At 50.6% G+C, this 21,262-nt stretch overlaps 2 protein-coding genes across 11 annotated transcripts in view; both read right to left on the bottom strand.

Annotated features, from left to right (window-relative positions):
- LOC100697374 (echinoderm microtubule-associated protein-like 6) overlaps positions 1 to 14,104 on the bottom strand; it is a gene marked incomplete at its 3' end in the record, with an annotated part of 24,478 nt that extends 10,374 nt beyond the window's left edge. For 5 of the 9 annotated variants that reach the window (XM_025908124.1, XM_025908129.1, XM_025908131.1 and 2 more), the window contains 24 exon segments: positions 1 to 72; positions 195 to 326; positions 406 to 558; positions 629 to 770; positions 882 to 1,009; positions 1,085 to 1,196; positions 1,862 to 2,064; positions 2,250 to 2,350; positions 3,882 to 3,975; positions 4,139 to 4,244; positions 4,319 to 4,505; positions 4,658 to 4,758; positions 4,831 to 4,937; positions 6,428 to 6,595; positions 7,068 to 7,277; positions 7,420 to 7,676; positions 8,068 to 8,205; positions 8,298 to 8,499; positions 9,292 to 9,427; positions 9,663 to 9,848; positions 10,515 to 10,583; positions 10,656 to 10,754; positions 11,218 to 11,377; positions 13,065 to 14,104. The exon segment at positions 1 to 72 is cut by the window's left edge and continues 17 nt beyond it. In XM_025908124.1, coding sequence (XP_025763909.1) covers positions 1 to 72; positions 195 to 326; positions 406 to 558; positions 629 to 770; positions 882 to 1,009; positions 1,085 to 1,196; positions 1,862 to 2,064; positions 2,250 to 2,350; positions 3,882 to 3,975; positions 4,139 to 4,244; positions 4,319 to 4,505; positions 4,658 to 4,758; positions 4,831 to 4,937; positions 6,428 to 6,595; positions 7,068 to 7,277; positions 7,420 to 7,676; positions 8,068 to 8,205; positions 8,298 to 8,499; positions 9,292 to 9,427; positions 9,663 to 9,848; positions 10,515 to 10,583; positions 10,656 to 10,754; positions 11,218 to 11,377; positions 13,065 to 13,261 — 3,460 coding nt within the window. 9 annotated transcript variants of the gene reach the window in all.
- Positions 14,105 to 15,489: 1,385 nt separating this feature from the next.
- LOC100697102 (spectrin beta chain, non-erythrocytic 1) overlaps positions 15,490 to 21,262 on the bottom strand; it is a 28,199-nt gene continuing 22,426 nt past the window's right edge. For both annotated transcript variants that reach the window (XM_005461260.4, XM_005461261.4), the window contains 11 exons: positions 20,809 to 21,183; positions 20,258 to 20,502; positions 20,044 to 20,182; positions 19,491 to 19,575; positions 18,723 to 18,919; positions 18,521 to 18,624; positions 18,394 to 18,439; positions 18,045 to 18,253; positions 17,797 to 17,970; positions 16,892 to 16,934; positions 15,490 to 16,808 (listed from right to left, as the gene is read on the bottom strand). In XM_005461260.4, coding sequence (XP_005461317.1) covers positions 16,590 to 16,808; positions 16,892 to 16,934; positions 17,797 to 17,970; positions 18,045 to 18,253; positions 18,394 to 18,439; positions 18,521 to 18,624; positions 18,723 to 18,919; positions 19,491 to 19,575; positions 20,044 to 20,182; positions 20,258 to 20,502; positions 20,809 to 21,183 — 1,836 coding nt within the window. In that variant the 3' untranslated portion in view covers positions 15,490 to 16,589. The remainder of the gene's footprint in view (positions 16,809 to 16,891; positions 16,935 to 17,796; positions 17,971 to 18,044; positions 18,254 to 18,393; positions 18,440 to 18,520; positions 18,625 to 18,722; positions 18,920 to 19,490; positions 19,576 to 20,043; positions 20,183 to 20,257; positions 20,503 to 20,808; positions 21,184 to 21,262) is intronic.

The following is a 21,262-nucleotide window of genomic DNA, read 5'->3' as shown; positions in this document are numbered from 1 at the left end:
TCTGTCTGCGTCCTCGCGGCGCCTCAAAGAACAGCTGCTCCTTGGCTCCGGTGTTCACCTGCAGCAGCTTACCTGTAGAAGTAGCACAGGAGAGTCTGACACCACCTCACCGTCACATCAAAGCTGCAGCCTGCTATTAACGGAAAGTGTGTCCTGAAGGTGTCGCCAGTGACCGCAGCACAGGTGAGTCTCACCTCTGGAGTCCCAGTCGATGTGAGTGATGTAGCTTCTGGCTCCTTTGCAGATTCCGACTCTTTTACTTGTCAGGACGTTGTAGATGTCCACAAAAGAATCGTGCGAGGCCACAGCCAGGTACTTCCCCGCATCTGAAACACACACCTGACTCATCAACGACCCACCAGTGACCTTCATCCTGTGCCACACCTGCGTGCTGAGTTCAGGTACCTTGGGAGAAGCGGATATCTGAGATGAGCTCTCTGCGATGGTGAAACGTGACCATGTCCTCCAGCGTGTCAGCGTTCACCACCAGGAAGCTGCCATCATTTAGGCCGACCGCCAGAGCTTTCCCGTCCGGAGAGAAGGCACAGCACCGCCCACCTGACAGGAAACACAGCACAGGTAAGAAAGGTTTGAGAGCACGCCAAGGTTTCACATTTGCTCGTCTCACCTTTCTTGAGCTTGCGGACAGCCACCATGCGGTGATTGGCTGACAGCTCCCAGATCCTCAGAGTTCTGTCGTCACTGACGGTGGCGCAGACAGGAAGTAGAGGGTGTGCCGCCAAACCCCACACCTCGCCCTCCATGTGACCCTGGCACACACAGGTGTACAGGTGACTATGTCAGTGCACTGTAGTGATTCGATCTCAGTGAGGTGGGGGCGGAGCAGAAGAGCCCGTGACAGATTGGTAAAGTTAACTTACCTGCACCAGCAGCGTCATCGGCCCGCTCTTATCGATCTCCAGGATCTCTCCGTTCTTGGTTCCCAGCAGGATGTGACCATGGCCCAGGGTGATGGCTCTGATGGACGGGTTGTCCTCCAGCAGCAGCCCTGCTCAGAAAACACGACCGATCACCTTCAGGCGCTCTCACTGTTCAAAAACACCCCGATGCTGGCGTCCCCTACCTTTAGAGGACGGCGACAGGGCGGCGCGCTTGATGGCATACGTTTTCAAACATCTCTCAAACATGTCGTCCCACAGCTCCACGATGCCGTCTTTCCCCCCCGTCACAAAACCCTGGACACAGGAAGCAGAAACCCAAACAAGTCTATGGTTATGATTTTATTTTGAAAGGATCGTTGTCGTCATGCTTCCAGGTCATTCTGGCCCAGTGTTTTTGAGTTCTAGTGTTTTGTTGTTACATTGTATTCATGTTCTAGGTTCATTAGTTTGGGTTCTTGTCCACGTAGCCTCCCTGTGTGTGTCTGTGTCTTCTTCCCCTTTCCCATGTCCTCCTCCTCATGTTTCTCCTCCCTAGCCTGTCATGTCTCCCCTTTTAGCGCTCTCTCTCTGTCTCGACCCCCTCTAACTGCCCCCCCACCCCGTTATCTCTAATCCATCTCGTTTCCCTGAGCGTTCTCCCCTCTCAGCTCCCGTGGCATGTGGTGCGAGTGCTTCTTTCCCGTTTTACTTTGATAGTCTCCCGTCATGTTTCCCTGCCTCGTTACTTAGATCACCTTCAGCTGTGTTCCCTCCTGTGTTTAGTTTAGTTGTGTATCTCCTGCATCATAAAGCTGTGTTTTGAGTTGCGTCCTCTCCTGCCTGCAGCCACTTCTTGACAATTATCTTCAATCATCAATCATGTAAACGATCGTTTTCGTCCATGAGTGCTGCTCGTATTACTCCACCCTGCTACAGACTCCACCCTCCTCCACTTTAGATAACAAAGGATGAAGTGTCACCTTGTCCAGCGAGCACATGGCGAACACGGGGCCGTCGTGGGCTTTGATGGTCTTGATAAGCATCGTGTCTCTCCAGATGTAAACGTCTCCGTTCGTGGCTCCGGAGAAAACGAGGTCCTCGGATCGACCGTAACATGCCGACATCATCGTCTCCTGTTTCCCCAGGTTCCCGAAAATCCCACGTTTGAAGGTCAAACCGCCGCCTGCAGGACGGGAACGGATGTTTACAAGTATCCATTTAAAAAAAACGGTTTAAAGTTCACGTTTTATCAGAGCGTGAATAAAACCACCACTTGTGGAACAGCCCCATGTGACCCCTCCTACCTCGTTGAGCTAAAATGTGAATGCGTGTCAGGTTAGTTCCAGGTAAAGAGGAAACGACACCTACCTGAATGTTGCCAGAACTTGATGTGTTTCATGCCCACGGTCACCAGTTTGTCCATCCTGAAAGGATTGCTCTTCACCACAAAGATCTTGTCTTTATGACCCCTGCAGACACACACGAGCTTTCAGCCGATCAGCTCAAACACGTGAAACGACATGCAAACATTTCCCTCTGCACAGGAACCACTGTGAGAAACTGGGAGCTTACAAAAGGATGACCACCTTACGGCAGGACTAGCTGACTTAATCCAGGTGTGTTTACTAGAGATGGACCGATCCGATATTACGTATCGGTATCGGTCTGATACTGACCTAAATTACTGGATCGGATATCGGAGAGAAATACAAAATATAATCCGATCCATTAAATATCAAAAAAGCACCTCACAAAACTTGCGACACGGCGTAACTCTGCTCATAACCGTAGCACATCGGAGCAGTGTGCTCATGTGATTGAGCAGCTGTGTGTATTTGTAGCCTCGCTACCAAACCAGCATTTCATCTCCGAGGAAGTTATCCCAGAGAGAAGTAAAGCAAGTGTGTAAGTTCATCTCTGAATGTTTGTAAAGCGTTCCCATGTTAAGCTTAACAACCGATATATGGAGCGACTGCCTCTCTCTCTCCCTCTCCTGCTGCTACTTCAATCATGAAACTGATCAATGATCAGCTGATCGGCTTTTCTGTCACGAGTCCGTCTCTCTTCTTTGTTTTTGGCCCACTTTGCACCAGAAAGAGGAAACCAGCGGCTGAACAACAGCAGCACGTTTAAGCTTGATAAGCTGTTGTTAGAATGTATTTAATATTACTTTCTACACCAGGATCCTTTTCTACGTAGCTGACGGCTGGTAACTGTGCAGGGGCGGATCTAGCAAAGTGTAGCCAGGGGGGCCGATAGGGCATGAACAGGGAAAAGGGGGCACAAAGACATACTTTTCTTTCTTATTCTCATTTAAAATATCTAGCTTTTAATAAATAATTATCTGAATCTTACACCCAAAGTTTTAATCTGATGTAAAATGTATAGAAGTCCATTACTGTATATAGTAACTGTTAAGTCTAATATACCCTAGTAAGCTATAGTACTTTTTCCTTTGGGAAGGTACCATCTGTGCAGTCTGCAATTCTGTTGAAGAAAGATGTTGAATCTATTTAATTATTCTTGAAAAATAATTGATTTCTGTGCATTTTTTTTTTCACCCTGCATCAAATTAAAGTTGATTACATCGATTAAGCATCATGAGGTGGAGGGTGGGGGGTGGTTCCCTATTTTTCTTTGCTGGGAGTTTGCAACCCTATTAGTTAGGTTGCTTAATATTTCTGCTAAGTACTCTTTAAAATACCAGAATAGGGAGGATGGAGCAGGTTTAAGTTTATTAGATTGATCAGTGTTGCTGAACTATGAAATATTTTGGCTGCAGTGTATTTTTTACATACAGGTATAACAGAATAGCTTTAGTGTTGTTGTTTATTTAAACTTGAGGATGAACTTATACAAAATGCAGCAAGATATTAAAAAACAGTTTTATTGATTACAAAATACACTATATCGGATTCATATCGGTATCGGCAGATATCCAAATTTATGATATCGGTATCGGACATAAAAAAGTGGTATCGTGCCATCTCTAGTGTTTACCTGGCCTTGGCTAGTCTCTCTCCTTTCTTCCAGTCCCAGATGATGATGGAGTGAAATTCATCGATTCCCACTGAGATCAAACTCTTCCCATCAGCTGAGAGGCACAAAGAGAGGAGTTACATCAGAAAACAGCGTGAAGAAAGGATTGGGGACAACAAATGTTTCTACCTGAGCTAACCCACTGAGTTAGGGATAACAGGTGAAGGTTTATGGATAGAAATGTTGATGCCCAATGGCACGGCGTGCAGTCAGCTTACCTGTGAACTCCAGAGCACACACTCCCCTGTTGTGGTGTCCTTTGAGCAGCGACAGACACTTCAGGGTCTGGATGTCCCACACATGTATGGCCGGGTCTCTGCCCACCTGTACAGAGGAACAGCCAATCAGAAACCGTCTCAGTCTCGGAAACGGGACGTGCTGCGATCAGCCGGGCATACCTGTGCTGAGGCCACGTAGTCTTTGAGCGGGTGGACGGCGAGGCTAAGGATGTCATCGTCATGCCCGAGGTAAAACCTCTGGCTGTGCTGCAGCCGGTTGTAGACGACAGCGACGGCGGCCACGTGGTACACCACCTCCCCCGCCTGACTGTAGAACAGGTTGTTACGGCAGTCGAAGCCCCGGTACCTGCAGCAAACAGGAAGCAGCACAAACTGAGTTTTATTTATTTGGTGCTGGGGATCGCTCAGAGTGACTTCGGGACAAAAAGCGGCAGCTGTCTGGGATACTCCCGGATCACAGCCACGGGACCAGATCCATGTCTGATGTGGATAGTTTACCCGTGAACAAACTGCAGACGAAGCCCCTCCTCTGGAGCATTCTGCCGCTTCAGGGAACCAATCAGCTTCTTCTTGAGTTGTGGCAGGTCCTCCTTATACACCTGCAGACAGAGACAGGTGAGTCAGACAAACGGCTTTTTGACTGCAGGTGGGAGCGTTTGTTTCCCAGTCACCTGACGTTCATAGCTGGTCTGAGCTTCCTGTTCGATGTCTGAGTCGAGCTCCGGCACATCTGACACGTCTGAGTCCGACTCGCCGCTGTTGGAGTCGGCGTAACCCTCTGAAGACACGGCACGGGTGAAAAATATGACTCAGCAATAAGCAGAGGTGATGCTGAAAAACTAGTTCATGCATTTATTACTTCCAGGCTGGACGACTGTAATTCATTATTATCAGGATGTCCTAAAAACTCCCTGAAAAGCCTTCAGTTAATCCAAAATGCTGCAACAAGTGTCCTGACAGGGACTAGAAAGAGAGAGCAGATTTCTCCTGTATTGGCTTCCCTTCATTGGCTTCCTGTTAAATCCAGAATTCAAAATCCTCCTTGTTGGGTCTGTGCTTCCACAGGCCCCGCTGGTTTAGAAACTTATTTCCATTAACGACAAGCAAGGAAACAAGACGAACAGCTTTTACTTGCCAGCAAGGGAAACTGGTCGGAACCAGGCTCTTGGAGCTGAACGCTCCTCACCTGTCTCCTAGCCAGCATCAAATAAACAGCCTTCCTTGCAGCCTTTTATTGAAAACACAAGCACCACCCATTGTAAAACCCCCCTATGGTCACAAAAGATAAGGCACTATGTGGGTATGTGTGCGCATGTGCAAACATGTGTGTGTGTGTGTGTGTGTGTGTATGTATGTGCGAGAATGTGTGTGTGTGTTTATGTTTGGGGGTGCGTTTGTTTGACCTCCTGCCCACAAAAGGATCATAAAAGCAGGAAGCTTACTACACAAGGAAACAGAACCTTCAGATAGGATGTCCCTATAATAAAACACTTCAGCCTCCCCCACCAACAGGCTGGCTGGAGAGGTGATCAAAGGACTGTCTTTGATCCTGCTGCTTGAACTAAAATTTAAGTAACACAATGACAGCATTTAACAATTTGACTCCAACACTGCTCCTCACATACAAGGTCTTAAATAATCAGGCCCCATCTTATCTTAATGACCTTGTAGTACCATATCACCCTATTAGAGCACTTCGCTTTCGTACTGCAGGCCTACTTGTTGTTCCTAGAGTATTTAAAAGTAGAATGGGAGGCAGAGCCTTCAGTTTTCAGGCCCCTCTTCTGTGGAACCAGCTTCCAGTTTGGATTCAGGAGACAGACACTATCTCTACTTTCAAGATTAGGCTTCAAACTTTCCTTTTTGCTAAAGCATATAGTTAGGGCTGGACCAGGTGACCCTGAATCCTCCCTTAGTTATGCTGCAATAGACGTAGGCTGCCGGGGATTCCCATGATGCACTGGGTGTTTCTTCTTCACTCTGTGTTTTTACAGGACATTCTGTACTTTTGTCATGTGTGCCAATAAGTTAGCTCGAGTTTTCAAATGGAGAAAGTGCGAGGCGTGACAAAAACAGTGATTTGGGTCATTATGAATAATTTGCAGCTGCAGGAGGAGACTGGATTTGGAGACCTGATTCTTATGACCTGCAAAGACTTTAGGATGATAAAAGAGTTAAGCTCAGTTTGTTGATTTAGTTTAACTGCTAAAAAGTTTCTGGGAGGTCAGCACCGTCATCATCTGCGACTAAAGGTAAGCTCTGCGTCACCTTGTAGGAGGGGCTCCAGAACACCGTTCATCACACCTTCGGGCAGGAACCTCCACTGGAAGACGGCGTGGTCGGCACCACCGGTGCTGATGACCCACTGCAGATCGCTGGACCAGCGAATGTTGGTCACATGGGCAGAGTGACCAATGTACTTCTTAAATTTGGCCCCTGTGTGATGTTAGAAACACAAGAATAAGAACGTACATGACTACAGAAACGTCCTTATCAAATCTATTCTGTCCTAAGCCTGTAGCTCCGTGTCTAATGGTAAATGGCCTGTATTTGTATAGCGCTTTACTAGTCCCTAAGGACCCCAAAGTGCTTCATCCACCCATTCACACACACATTCTGACAGAGGCGCCCCAGGGTGGCTGGGCGAGGCTGCCGAACACTGGCGCCACCGGTCTGTGTCTTGATGACACAGAGGGCCCGGTGAAGTGTCTTGCCCAAGGACACAACGACCGAGACTGTCCGAGCCGGGGCTCGAACCGGCAACCTTCCGATTGCAAGACGAACTGCCAACTCTTGAGCCACGATCATCCAGTGACTAAGACTCAGAATTAGAACGACCTCAGAGGTCCGCCACTCAGCCGGACTCTGTGGATCCTCAGTAAAAATGTTATCGGCATGCATCAGTCACCTTTCTTCAGGCAGGGGAACCTGAAGAGCTTGACAAGGCCAAGGTCATCGCCAGCCACCAGCACGGCGCTGCTGTAGTTGGCGTCCACAGAGTTTACGTTGGTGACGTTGGAGTATTTGAGCCAGATGCCGTTTACCTCCGGCCCAACAACTCCGGTCCACGTCATCCAGTGGATCCCCTTCGCCTCCTCTTTAGGAACCAGCTTTCCCGCTGCAGGACAGGGAAAGGAGGCATGTAAGACCCACAAATCTGCACCATCAAGTGCCACAACTGGTCCCAGGTAAGGACAAGTGAGCTCCAATTAAGGCCAAAACCTGAGTCTACAAGTCAAGTCTCAGGTGTTCCTGTGTACCTGGCATCCTGTAGAAGAGCCGCTCCCCAGCACCGTCATTGGTCTGCAGGAAGCGGCTGTCGACCGACCAGTCCAGGTGGGTGATGAAGGAGGCGGAGCGGCTGCACTCGCCTACCTTCTTGTACCGCTGTGCGACGGCATACACGTCCACCATCCCATCATTGGATCCCACCGCCAGGAAAGAACCATCCGGAGAAAACTTCAGCTCATGGATCACTTCCTTCCTGTCCTTGATGTGCACAACCTCCGTCATGTCCCTGCACAAACACACGCATTAGCCCGCCTCACTTACCGGAGCACGGATGGTAAACCACCATCTTAGCTTTTTAACCCCGCCCATTTCTAAGAACCACAGCAACACACGCCGATTACGTTTAACCTGCTTAAAAACCGCTGTCACATAGCAGGAAGTGGTCTTTATCACAAAGAGACCAGGACCTGATTGTGATCAGTGGGGTCCATTACCTGTGACCGTTACCATAGAGATTTAGGAAGCGCGAGGCCGCCAACAGTTTTCCACGTCAGCATTTGTTAACGCAGACGTCAGCTTCCCCGAGCTCACTGCTCACAGATCTGCTTTAAGCTCCTGTTTAATTTGAGGCGATAACACACCTGTACATAATCTTATTGACAGGTAAGAGAGGTCACCTGACACGCAGCACCGTAAACGAGCCATCCTTCATGCCCAGAGCGAGCTGAGAGCCGTCATTGTTGAAGGAAACGCTTCGAACGGACTCCTCCATGTTGCAGCGAGCCAGCAGAGTGTGGTCAGGAAGACTCCAGAGCCTGAGACACACAGGTGAGCAACGCGTTAGGAGAACAGCAGGTGAGCGGGAGAGCGGGAGCAGTCTGTGGGGACAGTGGCACGTTGGACCGACCTGACGGAGCGGTCGTCACTCCCGGTGACAGCGACGGGCTGTTTGGGGTGCACGTCCAGCGCCCACAGTTCGCCCTCGCTGTGACCCTGCATCAGTAGAACTGGTTTGTCCCGGTCTCGGACCATCACCTCGAAGATTTCACTGTCCTGAGTCCCGGCCAGGATCCGGTCGGCCTTCCAGCACACGCTCCGGATCGACAGACCTGAGACAGGAAACAGGAAACTCTGGGACGGGCACCACCAATCACAGAACTCACATTTAACAAAAAAGAGAAACTTGGCCAACAGAAGCTGGACACATTGTTACTCACTCTTATTTGGCCTTACACAAAAATCCATCAGTAAGCTTCAACGTTTCCAGAACTCTGCTGCCCGTATTATCACGAGGACTCCCTCTACCAGCACCCCTGTCCTGAAGCAGCTTCACTGGCTCCCGGTCAAATCTCGCAGTAATTTTAAAATACTCCTCTACACATTTAAGGCTATTCATTCTCTCTCCCCACCATACCTCTCTGACTTGGTTCAGATCGCCGTCCCATCCCGGTACCTCAGATCCTCCTCTTCCCTTTCTCTTTCTGTTCCTTCCTCTCGTCTTGTATCGACTCTGGAATTCCCTACCCCCTGATATCACTTCATTCCCTCTTTTTAAGTCCAACCTCAAAACCCACCAATTTAAAATTGCCTACTCCATATAGTCAGTTTTATTTGCTGTACCTGTGTCCTTGGGTGTTTTGAGAGGCGCTTTTATTATTATTATTAAATGTGATCGCATGTGTGATTTGGGAATTCCGGGTGTCCCAAGAAGATCCGGCATCTCTGCCAGAGCCAGGTGAGCAGCAGGTAAGACTCAGGCTGCTGTAGATTCATTTTCTCTGAAGCACTGACGACGTTTTTGCTGCTGCTGTGATTGATCAAATACAAAACCAAAGCAGAGGTGACCCTGTTCAGGTGGACCCCTGAGTGACCCCGGTGTGACAGAGGGGACCAGATCAGACCTTTGTAGCCCTGCTCCGCCTCCCTCAGGTCGATCTTGGTGATGGGTTTGAAGTCCACATCCCACAGTCTGATGCAGCCGTCTCGCCCTCCGGTGGCGAATCCTTCCTCACAGGCGTGCATGCTGAAGATCCCCGCCTGCAGAAGAAGAACACATTTCCCATCAGCCCCTTCCCAGCACAGGTGCAGCTGTGGGTTAATCACCTGCTCGGGGTTAGGTCAGCCGTGTTTTATCCTCACGTTACCTGGATAAGAAATCTGTTCATGTTTTCTGCTGAAAGCTTTTCCATCAGGGTGGATACTGCTCTCGAGCTCCACCTGGTTAACAGGGGAAGCTGTGTGTGTGTGTGTGTGTGTGTGTGTGTGTGTGTACCCCGTGTGCAGCCTGTACAGTCCTGATCAGCGTGATTCCTCGCCACACGTAAACGTCCCCGTTCAGAGCGCCGGAGTACGTGAGCTCGTCTTTGGCCGCAGAGACGCACAGGATGGTCTGCAGGTCACCCGTTTTCCCAAAAATGCCTCGCTTCGGAGTCAGAGCATTCCCGCACAGAGTCCAAAACTACGCACACAGGAAACAGAGAGAAAGCAGATTAGCACAGGAAGTGGTGCCAGCCATGCTGGTGTGCTGAGTACGTTAGCAATGGCGAGCACTAGCAGGACCATTTCAACCCCACACAGGACTGTGCAAAAGTCTTGAGCCCCCCCACACTTCTTTATATGTTGCAGGAAAATGAGAATCCGGTTTTTACAACTATAAAAAGCTGTGAAGTATTTGGTGTGACCCTGAATCCTCCCTTAGTTATGCTGCAATAGGTGTAGGCTGCTGGGGGATTCCCATGATGCACTGGGTGTTTCTTCTTCACTCACTATGTGTTAACAGACCTCTCTGCATTGAATCATACCTGTTATTAATCTGTCTGTCTTCCACAGCATGTCTTTATCATGTCTTCCTTCTCTCACCCCAACTGTGAGTCAACATCTGAACATTACCTGATGCTGCTGAAGTTTAGCAGAGCAAAGTTACCTAGTGAGGGGCAGCTCAAGAGTTTTGCACAGCTCTGTACGTGACAGAGGTGTAAGGTCAAAATCATCACCAGGTTTAAACTTCTCCTGTACTTTTCAGCCGCACATCGTCCACTGCAGGCGGGATGATGTATGGCTGATCCCAGCACCCACAGCTGGCTGTGAACCCCTCCGTCATATGACCACCCAGGTGCTGCCCCACCTTGATGTGCTTGACTCCGCAGCTGACCAGCCGGCCGGCCTGGAACAGATCCCAGCACACGTCGAAGATCTGTGGGAAAAGCGAGAGCAGCGTTACTCCTCAGGTACGCCTGCAGATAAACGCGTGAGCAGCGGCACGTACTCTGTCCGAGTGTCCGGTGGCCGTGGCGAGGACACGTCCTCTCCTCCAGTCCCAGACGCACACCGTGTTCTTGGCGTCCAGGCCGACCGAGGCCAGTTGCTATGGCAACAGAAACAAGGAAGGAACGTGATTGGACGATACCTTTACGATGAAACGTAAAGGTGACCCACTCGCCTTCGCCTCACTTCCTCTCACATCTCCTGCTCTGGCCACGCGCGTTCACACTAAACATAGAGCTCCTACTAATGAGTTCAGTGTTTACAGTAATCTCTGAACACTGGGTCAGTATGATGTCACAGAGAGCCACCAAAAGCCCCACCTGCTTGCTTGCTTGCTTCTGTTGATGAGGTTCAGCCAATGAGAGGAAAGTTATCTAACAGCAGGAGGAGCTAAAGCAGCTGGTGTCAGACACAGGAGGATTATTCTGAAGCGTGACTCATACAAAGCTGCTGTAAAACCGCTCCTGCTGATAAAGTTTCAATTCAAAATCAAAGATTAAATTTTTTTAATTGTTAAAACTTTAATCTGAGACGGGCGGTTAGAGTGTCGGTGACATCGTTACCTGTCCATCAGCATCGAAGGCAAGACAGGCCACTCCGTGAGTGTGGACGTCCCGCAGGATGGAGACGGTCTGCATGGCGTACGTGTCCCAGATACAGATGTACGGGTCCTTCCCCACCTGACCTGTCGCCACCTGGATCTTATCAGGATGCATGGCCAGACTGAGAAAGGAAGAAGAAGAAGTCAGCAGTTCTGACACCGATGTCCATCACAGCGACCGACTGCTGAGATCGACTTCCTGTCTCCACACTGTGACCTCATCACCAGGGCTGACCTCGCAGCTGCTGCTGAAGCTTTTAATCATTCAGCAGCCACCCGGCTCCACGCTAACAGCCATCTGTGAAGGGGGGCGGACACGCAACAGCACACGCGTGTTCACCAACACGCCTCAGGGCTGGTTTTTGTGATGGTTACAGACATGCAGTGGCTTTCTGTTTTTAAAGGTCCTCCAATCAAAGAGTCCCATTAAAACAGCTGAACTGGGCATGAGCGCCCCCTGTCTGCAGAGGATCACAAAGACTGAAGGAAACCTAAAAGCAGGCAGATTCCAAAGGAAGTTCTGAACTGTGTTAAAGCTGAAACAAAATGCTGAGCAGGAGGAAGTCAGGACGAATTTAAGCACACGGGTTTGACGTGTCGCCTCAGATCCAGTGAACACTGACAAAGTGCTGCAGGGCACGTAAACACAACAGCTGACACAACAGTTTTCCCCTGGACTCTGGCTCTCGCAGCTATTAAAGTTTCCACACTCACACGATGCCACTACCTGCAGCTCTGCCGTGGACAGTGGCAGATTCTCTGTTGTAAATTAACTCTACTCTTTATTTTAATCCTGAACCCGACTGTGCAGACCATCAAACATCTGTCACCCCACGAGCATACCCACATAATCCGTTATAACACCAAGAATGAGCAAAATTCACAAAATAAGCTTCATGGTTGCGTCAGTCACACCTAAAACCTGAGACCAGAAACCATCACTCAGGTGTTCACGGAGCTCACATATCAGCTCCTTTTCGCACAGACTTCTATATAAATCGGGCCAGAGGAGTCGCCCTCTGCTGGATGTTCGAGAGAATGCCATTCTAAGTATTTACGTCCAATTTCCATTCTCAGACTAGCTTCAGAAACCCCTTCCAGCTCCTACAGGGGTACACTGAGATGTTCCCAAACCAGCCGAGACGCCAGGGATCTACCCCAGGGCCTCTAGGTGACACACCTCCACAGGAGGGTCCAGGTCAGACTCCTCTCTACTCTGAGCTCTACCTGAAACACCAAACCCTCACGGCAACTCTGAGTCTGAGCCTAGACACCTTCAGAGGGAGCTCGTGGTCACAGGTGAGCACAAGGACGTAGATCTAGCAGTAAACAGATCGCTTAACTTTCAATCCGTCTGTCGACCTCCTGCTCCACCCTCCCCTCACTGTGAACAGACCCTGGGAAACCTAAACTCCTCCTCCATGTGAGGGAGAACCGAGACGAGGGCCTGAGACCATCAAAGCCGAAATCCTTCATCATCTGTATCCGTTTAGAAATTCTGTCATCTCTGACAGAAATAAGAACAGAATCGTGAGGTGAAGCCCAACAGGCCCGGATACCCCGCACTCCTCAAGCGCCCCCCACAGGACACCCCAAAGAATGCAGTCGAATCAGCTGGGTAAACTCCTCGAGAAGTCCAAGAGCTGTTCTACGGCCCGAACGAGAACCACACCGGTCCTCTGAATCAGAGGTTCTAACTGAACCTTCTCTGGACATTGAATCCAGCGGCTGATGGACCGACCTTTAAATCCTAAAACCCGCCTACACGGGGTCAGAGTTCACCAGCACCGTCACAGGGTTCCTCCTCACCTGATGATATCGTCATTGTGTCCCAGGTAGAACTTCTGTGTGTGCTCTCTGGTGTTGTAGACCACGCCCACCCCGGCCACGAAGTACACCACTTCTTTCCCAGCTGTGTAGTACAGGTTGTTTCGGCACTGGTGGCCCCGGTAACCGTGGATCCACTCCAGCCTCAGCTGGCAGCGCGGCGCCGTTTTATCCGACATGTCTGTTCAAACCTGCAAACTTGAACATCCACAGAAAAACTGTCTGAGAGAAATGTATCATCTGCTGGAGCCGCTAACGCTGCCAGGAACTGCCGTCCATCCCTGTAGTCCCTTTGCCTACACTTCCCATGATTCCCGAGACAGCTTTGGCACGCTCACTAATGTGTCAGCAGGAAGGTTGTAAGGGTCGTCTTCTGCGCTTTTCACAGTAAAAATCCCGAGCGGAGTCAGCGCCAGGGCCAGAAACCACTGACCTACACTTGAACACACCTGCTCACCTGAAGACTGGCTCAGGTGGATTTTATGATGATGACGAGTGCTGATGAGATAAAATCAGTGTTTGCTAAATTCCGACGACCTGAGAAAAAAAAAAATCACAGAATTTCAAAATCATATAGATGAAATTAATCTGATGAAAATTTAACAGTGAGTTTATGTATTTTAACTAAATAAACGGCGCCGGTCTAAACCCTGAATCTGACGTTTCCAGCTTCCAAGTCCGACCTCAGAGACACTCCCGGTAATTCAACTTCGCGCTGTTTGCGCGCGTTTTAATTCCGACCCGCAGCAGACAGACCGGACCGGGTCACCGTTAGCGGTTCCTCCCGGCCTCCGTCCGTCAGGCGCAGATTTAAATCACAGCAAATCCTCCGCCGTCAGCGCCGATCCGCAGATTACTGCGCACATCTACCCGCGACCGTCCGCACCCGCGCGGATCGGCGCTCCTGCTCGGGCCCCGGTCACCAGCAGCCCGAAAACCGTGAAAAACGGCGACCCGAGAACGGAGCGCTAACGGGACCACCGAAAGCATCAAGCCGGAAACCGTGAAACCCCGCGCTTCCCGTGACCACCTTCAAAATAAAAGCATCAGATACATAGCGTCGCATTTATCGTTCATTCATCGCAGGACTGGAGCAAACACGAGCTCTTCTCTCCGTTTGTGACTAAGAGACACAAAAATAACGAAAAACACCTGAGAGGTCATGACGTCACACAGGTGCTTCAGCTTCTTCACTCATGATGAGGGTTTACATCTTTAATAAAACCTTTCATTTATTTACCCCGTCATTCACTTCAACTTCAGTAAAGCTTAAATGATGTAATGTGTCTTTGTGACCTTTACAGTCAGACGTCATCAGATGCTGAGAGGAAGTCAGACTTATCTGAAAGCATTTTTCCAGCTCAGCAAATATAAAAGGAAGCTAGTTTCTCCTAATGGTCTTTATATGGTCCAATACACAGCAATGACCCAACAGCAACCAGCAGCTCCCAGACTATGGACAACCTCATCTGGTCTGAGGTCACCACCTGAAACTTGGTCAGCAAGGTGCGCATGCAGCCGATGTGCGTATCAGGTGTGAGTCCGTAATCACGTGACTGCAGCTCATGCAGGAGTCTGGTTTAGATTCTGCAGCAGTTCTGCAGCCCTCGGCAGGGAGGCGTGCACACATCAGCACCTTTTTAAAAAAAAATATCTCACAGTTTGATCCAGTTATGAATCTGACATTTTTATTAACAACATAAAGACTTTTATTTTTTAATCTTTTATTCCCAAGAAAAACCTTTACCTGCACAGACATCTAAATGTTTGTAGGAAAACACACCTGTACTTTAAACTCACAGTTTTTCTCCGTGATGAACAAACACCTCTGAGCTCTCTGCACGCTTTCTAAACACTTCTCTACCCTAAAACGCAGTTTGCGCATGCGCAGGGCGGTAGTAAATCTGACGCTTAATCCGATTTCTTTTTTTTTTTTTCCAGAATCCTCCGGTTTCTTTTGAAGGTCAGTTTCCGGTTTTCCTCGCGGTCACTTCCGCGAGCTTCCCGCCTCTGAGCAGGTACGGTCTGATTCAGTGTGCAGCCGCAGTGCATGCTGGGGGTTGTAGAGTTTTTAACTGCATCCATGCCACATTAGGCGAGATTTACCTGAACCCTCCAATGGGAGCACAGAGCGTCATCACTGGGCAGAAACTATAACTATCTATAAGTCACCTGTCTGCTCTAACACCTGCAGGCCAGAACCAATGAATACTTTAGTGAACCTGGAGATTTAAAAAGGAACTGCCCCCAGCATTAAACCAGGGACCAGCTAAAGACCCCCCCCCCCCCCACCCACACACACACACACACACCACAGAGGCAGACACACACGCAGACGGGGGGGGGGGGGGGGGTCTGTGTGTTTTTTCTAACTGAGCACATGCAAAGACAACAGGAAGCTACTGAGTAAAGGTTAAAAGCTTTAATGACATCACACATATGTGACAGAGAGCTTAAGTCTACAGGTGCAGGTTCATACATGAGAAGCTGTAATGATCGAAGGTCGGCTAAATATCGGCGAGCGTCTTCATTCCTATTGGTGCAGTTCTGATTGTGCAGGACAACGGCGGGGCTTCCATACATGTTCGCTACGATAGATCTACAGTGACGGGGCAGCGCGGGTATCAAAGAGCAGAAATCAGCGCGGTGCGAAGAGCTGACGACGAGCGAGCAACCTTCACCAGTCTGGATCTCGCTCCCGTCGGCGGGACGGCGAGCTCCCTCCGCCCTCGCCGACACCACCTGAGCAGAGATACAAAAGAAGGAAGTCGCATTTTCACGCTCAGGTCGGAGCCTGACGAAGCATGCAGGTGGACGTTTCTACATCACAGCCTCCTCAAAGGCGATTGGCTGTCTGACAAAAACAACATGGCTGCAGAGAAACGAAAACAGAAATCATAGGAATGAAATGCACTGTTGGTCCAATTTCTCCGCGGCAGGAAACGGCGTCTGTGACGAGGAAACGACAAAAAATAGAAAAATAACAAATTTCAGAGAATAAAAAACAAACAAAAACAGAACGTTAGCGTGTGGTCCCTGATGATGTCATCAAAGAAAGAGCGGGATGCAGTGATGATGTCACGGCCGGTAATGCACACGGCGACAGCGGGCTCATTCGCCGACGATGACGCGGCGTTACATCAGGCACTCCGTCTCGCTGCCAAACGACCGACACGCGAACAAAAACGCAGAACAAACAACAAACAAAAACGAGGCAACGGCGCGCTTTGGAGAAACGCTCCTTTGCTCCTCGTCTCCACCGCCTCAGCCTCTGGGATTGGCTGATTTTAAAGGTGAACCATTCAGCGGGGAGGACTGAGGCTCGCCTCAGAGAGGCCGCGGTTTCACCCACTCCAAGTCGACCTTCAGGAATCTGGCGGCACTCTGAGGTGGCCTCCAGTTCTCCCTGGCTGATGGCAGCCCGTGAGAAATCAGGCGCCTGTAAATGTGGCGATGGGTGCGTCAGAGCACCCGGGCGGTTTCGCCAAAGCGCCTCGCCGCTGCGCTCTACTGCTTCTTTTTGCTGAACAGGCTGAAGCGCTTCTCCTTGTCTTTGTCTTTGTCCTTCTCGCGCTTTCCAGGACTCGACTCGGTGGTGAGCGTGACGGTGGCCGGCAGCGTGTGAGCACGCCCGGAGGCGGGCGTGCCGGGGCTGCTGCCCTGGATGTCAGAGCGGTCGGCGGCACCGGCATTCAGGATGGCCTGGATCCAGGTACTCATCTCCTCCTGCGGAGGCACGTAAGCAGTTAGAAAGCAGGAACGCCACACAGGTGAGCGTTTCCACGAATCTGAGCGAAAATCATACTCACCTCGTCTTTGGCTTGGAACAGGTACTCGTTTCCATCAGCGATTCTGAAAGAGCGAGAGGAAGACAGACGTGAGCGGAGGAAACCGTACAAACGCACCGAACATTTAGCCTCAGGTTAAAGAACAGAGGTTAAAGTGCCGGCTGTGCTGAGATACACATCCCGGTGTGTTTAAGCGCTCAGGTGATCAGCCTTCTTTGGACCAATGACGGTCACCGGGCGAAGTCTGAACAACCCTCACCCTGACAACCAATCACAGCATCAGTCCTTGCAGGCTGCAGCTGTGATTGGGCTGACAAAAAAATGAGGCAGAGGAGGCGGAGCTACGTCCTAATGTTGCGGCTGAGAAATGTGTTGGTGAGTAACCATGGTAACGGGATGCTGTCAAACAATAAAGATGCCAGGTGGTTGTTGTAACGCTCAATATCTGTGTGTGTGTGTGTGCCTGTGTGTGCCTGTGTGTGTGTGTGTGCCTGTGTGTGCGTGTGTGATGACGTCTACATGTGTTATTGATGCGTACGCTGCGTTTAGCTCTGACGCTGTGAAACAGTAAAATCAGCTGATCATTACATCAAAAATGAGATCAGGAGTTTGATTGGCTCGGCCACGACAGGTGACCTCAAATCAAAGCTGTAGTTTTTTCTCGTGCAGCTTTAACAGAACCAGGAAGTGAGCCCAGCACACCTGACAGGTCACATCAGAGGTTCTGTGACATCATCACTGTGATACCGGCTCACATATGCAAATGAGAAGGATTACTTTATCATATATTATATTCTAAGAACATACGTTCAAACAAACGGAAACTTTCCAGTTTCACGGAGATGCTGCGACCAGCGGCGGCGTTTAATGTGAGGCGTGTTCAACTCGTGTCCGGACCACACCTGACTTCCTGCCGCGCTCTGTACCTGAGTTTGAAGACGTGTTTCTTCTTCTTGTAGTCCGAGGCGACATCACACGTGGCGTCCTTCAGGCTGATGGGGAGCTCGTTGTGGTACGGCACGCCCTGGCTCGCCGCCTTGCCGTCCTTGTAGAAACCCATTTCTTTGTTGTTGATGATGCAGTACACGTTGTGCCACGACCTGCGAATCACACAGCAGCGGGGTCAGGTGACGTAGCTGCGTTCGAGGCACTTCCTGCGGGGCGTGGAGCTCACCTGTTGGAAGCCTTCTTGTTGTGGCCCTCCCACTCGTGTTTGCGGTGCAGCGGTCCCTCCTGGGGCGAGCAGGAGTCCCGGTTCGTGGTGGGCAGCGTGGTCGACTGACTTTTAACCTTCCTGCCAGAGGTGGGCGAGGGGGCGGGACTCGGCTCTTTGGAGCTCCGTTCGGCAACACCGTTCACCAGCTCTCCATCCTCCACGCCGTCCTGCGCAGGTGGGGTTAAGCAGCAGCAGATTCAGTTTAACACCACAGAAGAAGAAATATTAGCTGTAAATACACTTTAAAAAGAAAATAAAGGTGAAGCGTGCGGCGTGCTTGTGTGCGGCAAGGTTAAAGTTTACTGACCCTGGGAGAATCCTGGTCCGAGGGCGGTCCGTTCTGATTGACGGCGCTGCAGAAACACACACACACTTGTTATTGTCACGCTTTTACTTACACGGCGAGCGTTACGAGACGTTTGCAGTGCTTTCACCTCTGCTGCGCCTCCTCCTGCTGAACTTCCACAGGCTCCGGAGATGGTGGCTTCCTCCTCCTCTCCTCCTCCTCCTGCTGCCTCCTCACATCCAGCAGTTCCAGCTGGAAGAGACGTGTAAACATCATTATCATCATCATCATCATCATCATCATCACATTCCTCCTCACCACCCTAACTGCCCCCCCTCCCCCACCCTCACCGTAGTCAGCCTCTCCAGGGCGGAGAAGCGCTCCTCCCAGGTGGCGGCGGACTTCTCGAAGGCCTCGTGGCGTTTGATGAGCTTCTCGACCTCATCCACGCTCTGGCCCAGCTCCCTGCTGGACAGGTAGGGCTCCTGACCCAGCAGCCAGGCCTCGGCCACGCCAGCGTCCCGAGAGAACTGGTGGACCTCAAGGACTGAGGAAGAGGAGGAGAGAGGAAGATTTTATGACTGAACTTATCAATGGAACTGCAGCCTCAACGTCTCATACAGAGGATGGCAAGGTGAGAGGTGTACAGGTGTTTCTACAGACCTGACCTATCACGAGGCTCTGTTCCCCAGCAAAGCCTTTAAGCGTTGTCGCTTTCTCTCTTTCTGGTCTTTTTGTATCTTTCTGGTCTTTTTGTATCTTTCTGGTCTTTTTGTATCTTTCTGGTCTTTTTGTATCTTTCTGGCTGTTCGTTCTGCTGTGTCTGCCTCACAAACTGATGTTTTGATCTTTGAGGATCAGTGAGAACAGTTCCTGCAGCTGTCAGGTGAAGACATCGTGCAAACAGATGCAGACTAAGCGGTTCTCTGAGCGTGACTGAAGCGTTTCCTGATTGTCAGTTGGGTTCGTTAAAGGACGGCAAGAGCCTGGGGAGTCTTCATCAGTGCTGACTCATCACCGTAATACCCTGCAATGACGAGTCAGCACTGACCTCTGACCTTTCAGCCTCTTGATCATTGGATGTTTCATGTGGACGGTAAACAGGAAGTAAGCCTTACTCAGTCGCAGCCACTCCCATCGGTCCTCCCACTTGTCAATCATCTCCTTCCTCTTGTCGGTGAGCTGCAGCAGCTTCTCTTTAATCTGGAAAACAGTTTCAGCTCGTTTCAGTCTCTGCTTTATTTAGATGTGCAGTCACTTCTTTACAGACTGCAGTTCAACCCTGATTTTATTTGCCTCTGTCATGGCTGTTTGGCTGTTTGACTTTGGTGACCCAGGTGTGTTTGTACTAGTAAAGGTGAGGCTTTCAAAATAAGAGCACTGCACTATTAAAGCCCAAAACAACGGGGCCTTGCTCCCTGAGACCAGTGGATAGAAACTTCTGCCCATGGCTGTAAATAGAGCAGGGTTTATTATTTTTGGATTATGTTCTTTTATTTTCCAAATTTCATTATTACTTGAACTTTAACAATTGTTTTGTTGGTAATTAAACTTTCTTTTCTTGATTCAGCACCTTTTTCCTTCTCTTCTCTCAGCCTGTGTTTCAGTTTCAGGTGTGTTTCAGCTCGTCAGCTGACAATCACCTGAGCGGCCATCAGTGTCTCAGCTCACCTCCTCTGAAGCGTAGTGCTTCCTGGCCAGCAAAGCCTTCCCGAGCTCGATGCAGGCCGTGAAGCTGTCGTTGCGGGCGTCGATCTCCGCCTTGATGCCCTGGTGGTTGTTCATCAACAGCTCCACCGACGAAACGTCTCTGAACACACAAACGTCTTTGTTAGCAAGGCCGCCACGAGGCGAGGATCCGCCATTGTGCAGCACACGGACCTACCTGGGGTTCTCCTGGGCCTCAATGAGTCGGATGACGTCATCCATCCACAGCATCAGGTCTCGGACCATGCTGAAGAACCGAAACTTGTCCCCGGTGTCAAGGAGGCGGAGCCGGCGTCCGTCACACGCCTCCAGAAGACTCCGCCACACCTCCAGCACCTCGCTTTCCCTGCGCTGGATGTCGTCTGCTTTGTCTCCGGCGTACGCCGACTGCAGGCGCCCCGCATCCTCCTGCAGCTGCCTCACCTGCAACACGGGGTCAAAGGTCATAACACGTACGGCTGCATGTTTCACTCAGGTGCTCTGACGTTAAATCGCCTAATGAGGAAACGTGACCTGCGTGGGAATTGACAGGTCTGGTAATTCTTAAGTCACGTGACCTTTAAACGACTGATCAGCTGAACAGGAGGCTGTGGCTGGTTTCTGGCTAGAAATAACGTGTTCGGAGAGCCCAGCGCTCTCAGAACGCCGACCTCTGTCTGCACCTCAGAAGCCCCTCCCCCAAAGCTGTGCCCAAGTGACTCCCCATAAAACCAGTGTCCCCACACTGACCTGTGTTCCCAGGGCCTGGATGTCATGTTCAAAGGTGGTGTGCATCCTCTGCAGCGTCTCCACCGTGTTCTGGTCCCGGCCCACCTCCTCCGGAAGCTTCTTCTGCTTGTCCACGATGCGTGCCAGGATTTCCTTGGCGTCGTGGTAGAACTTGTGGAGCTCGAAGGAGGCGGCAAGGATCTGCGTCCTGGTGTCAATGAGCTCCAGCAGGTCGGCCCAGGCCTCGTTTAGCCCGTCCTTCCACTCCGCCACCGTGGCCGCATCACTGTGCCCAGCGTTGATCAGCTCGTCCGCCAGCCGGTTCACGGCGTCCACGCGCTCCTGTCCGATGTTCCCGGTGTCCCGGGCAAACTCCCGGAAACGTTCCTGCAGCATCTGAGCAGCGGGCAGGGGTCATAGGTCAGTATGTAATACTTGACAGAGTACACTCAGAGGAAGTACAATCGTACGGCAC

Source organism: Oreochromis niloticus, linkage group LG6 (genome assembly GCF_001858045.2).
Source record: "Oreochromis niloticus isolate F11D_XX linkage group LG6, O_niloticus_UMD_NMBU, whole genome shotgun sequence".
NCBI lineage: Eukaryota > Metazoa > Chordata > Actinopteri > Cichliformes > Cichlidae > Oreochromis > Oreochromis niloticus.
The sequence above is the reverse complement of the archived record's forward strand: the minus strand, read 5'-3'. Positions and strand labels throughout refer to the sequence as shown.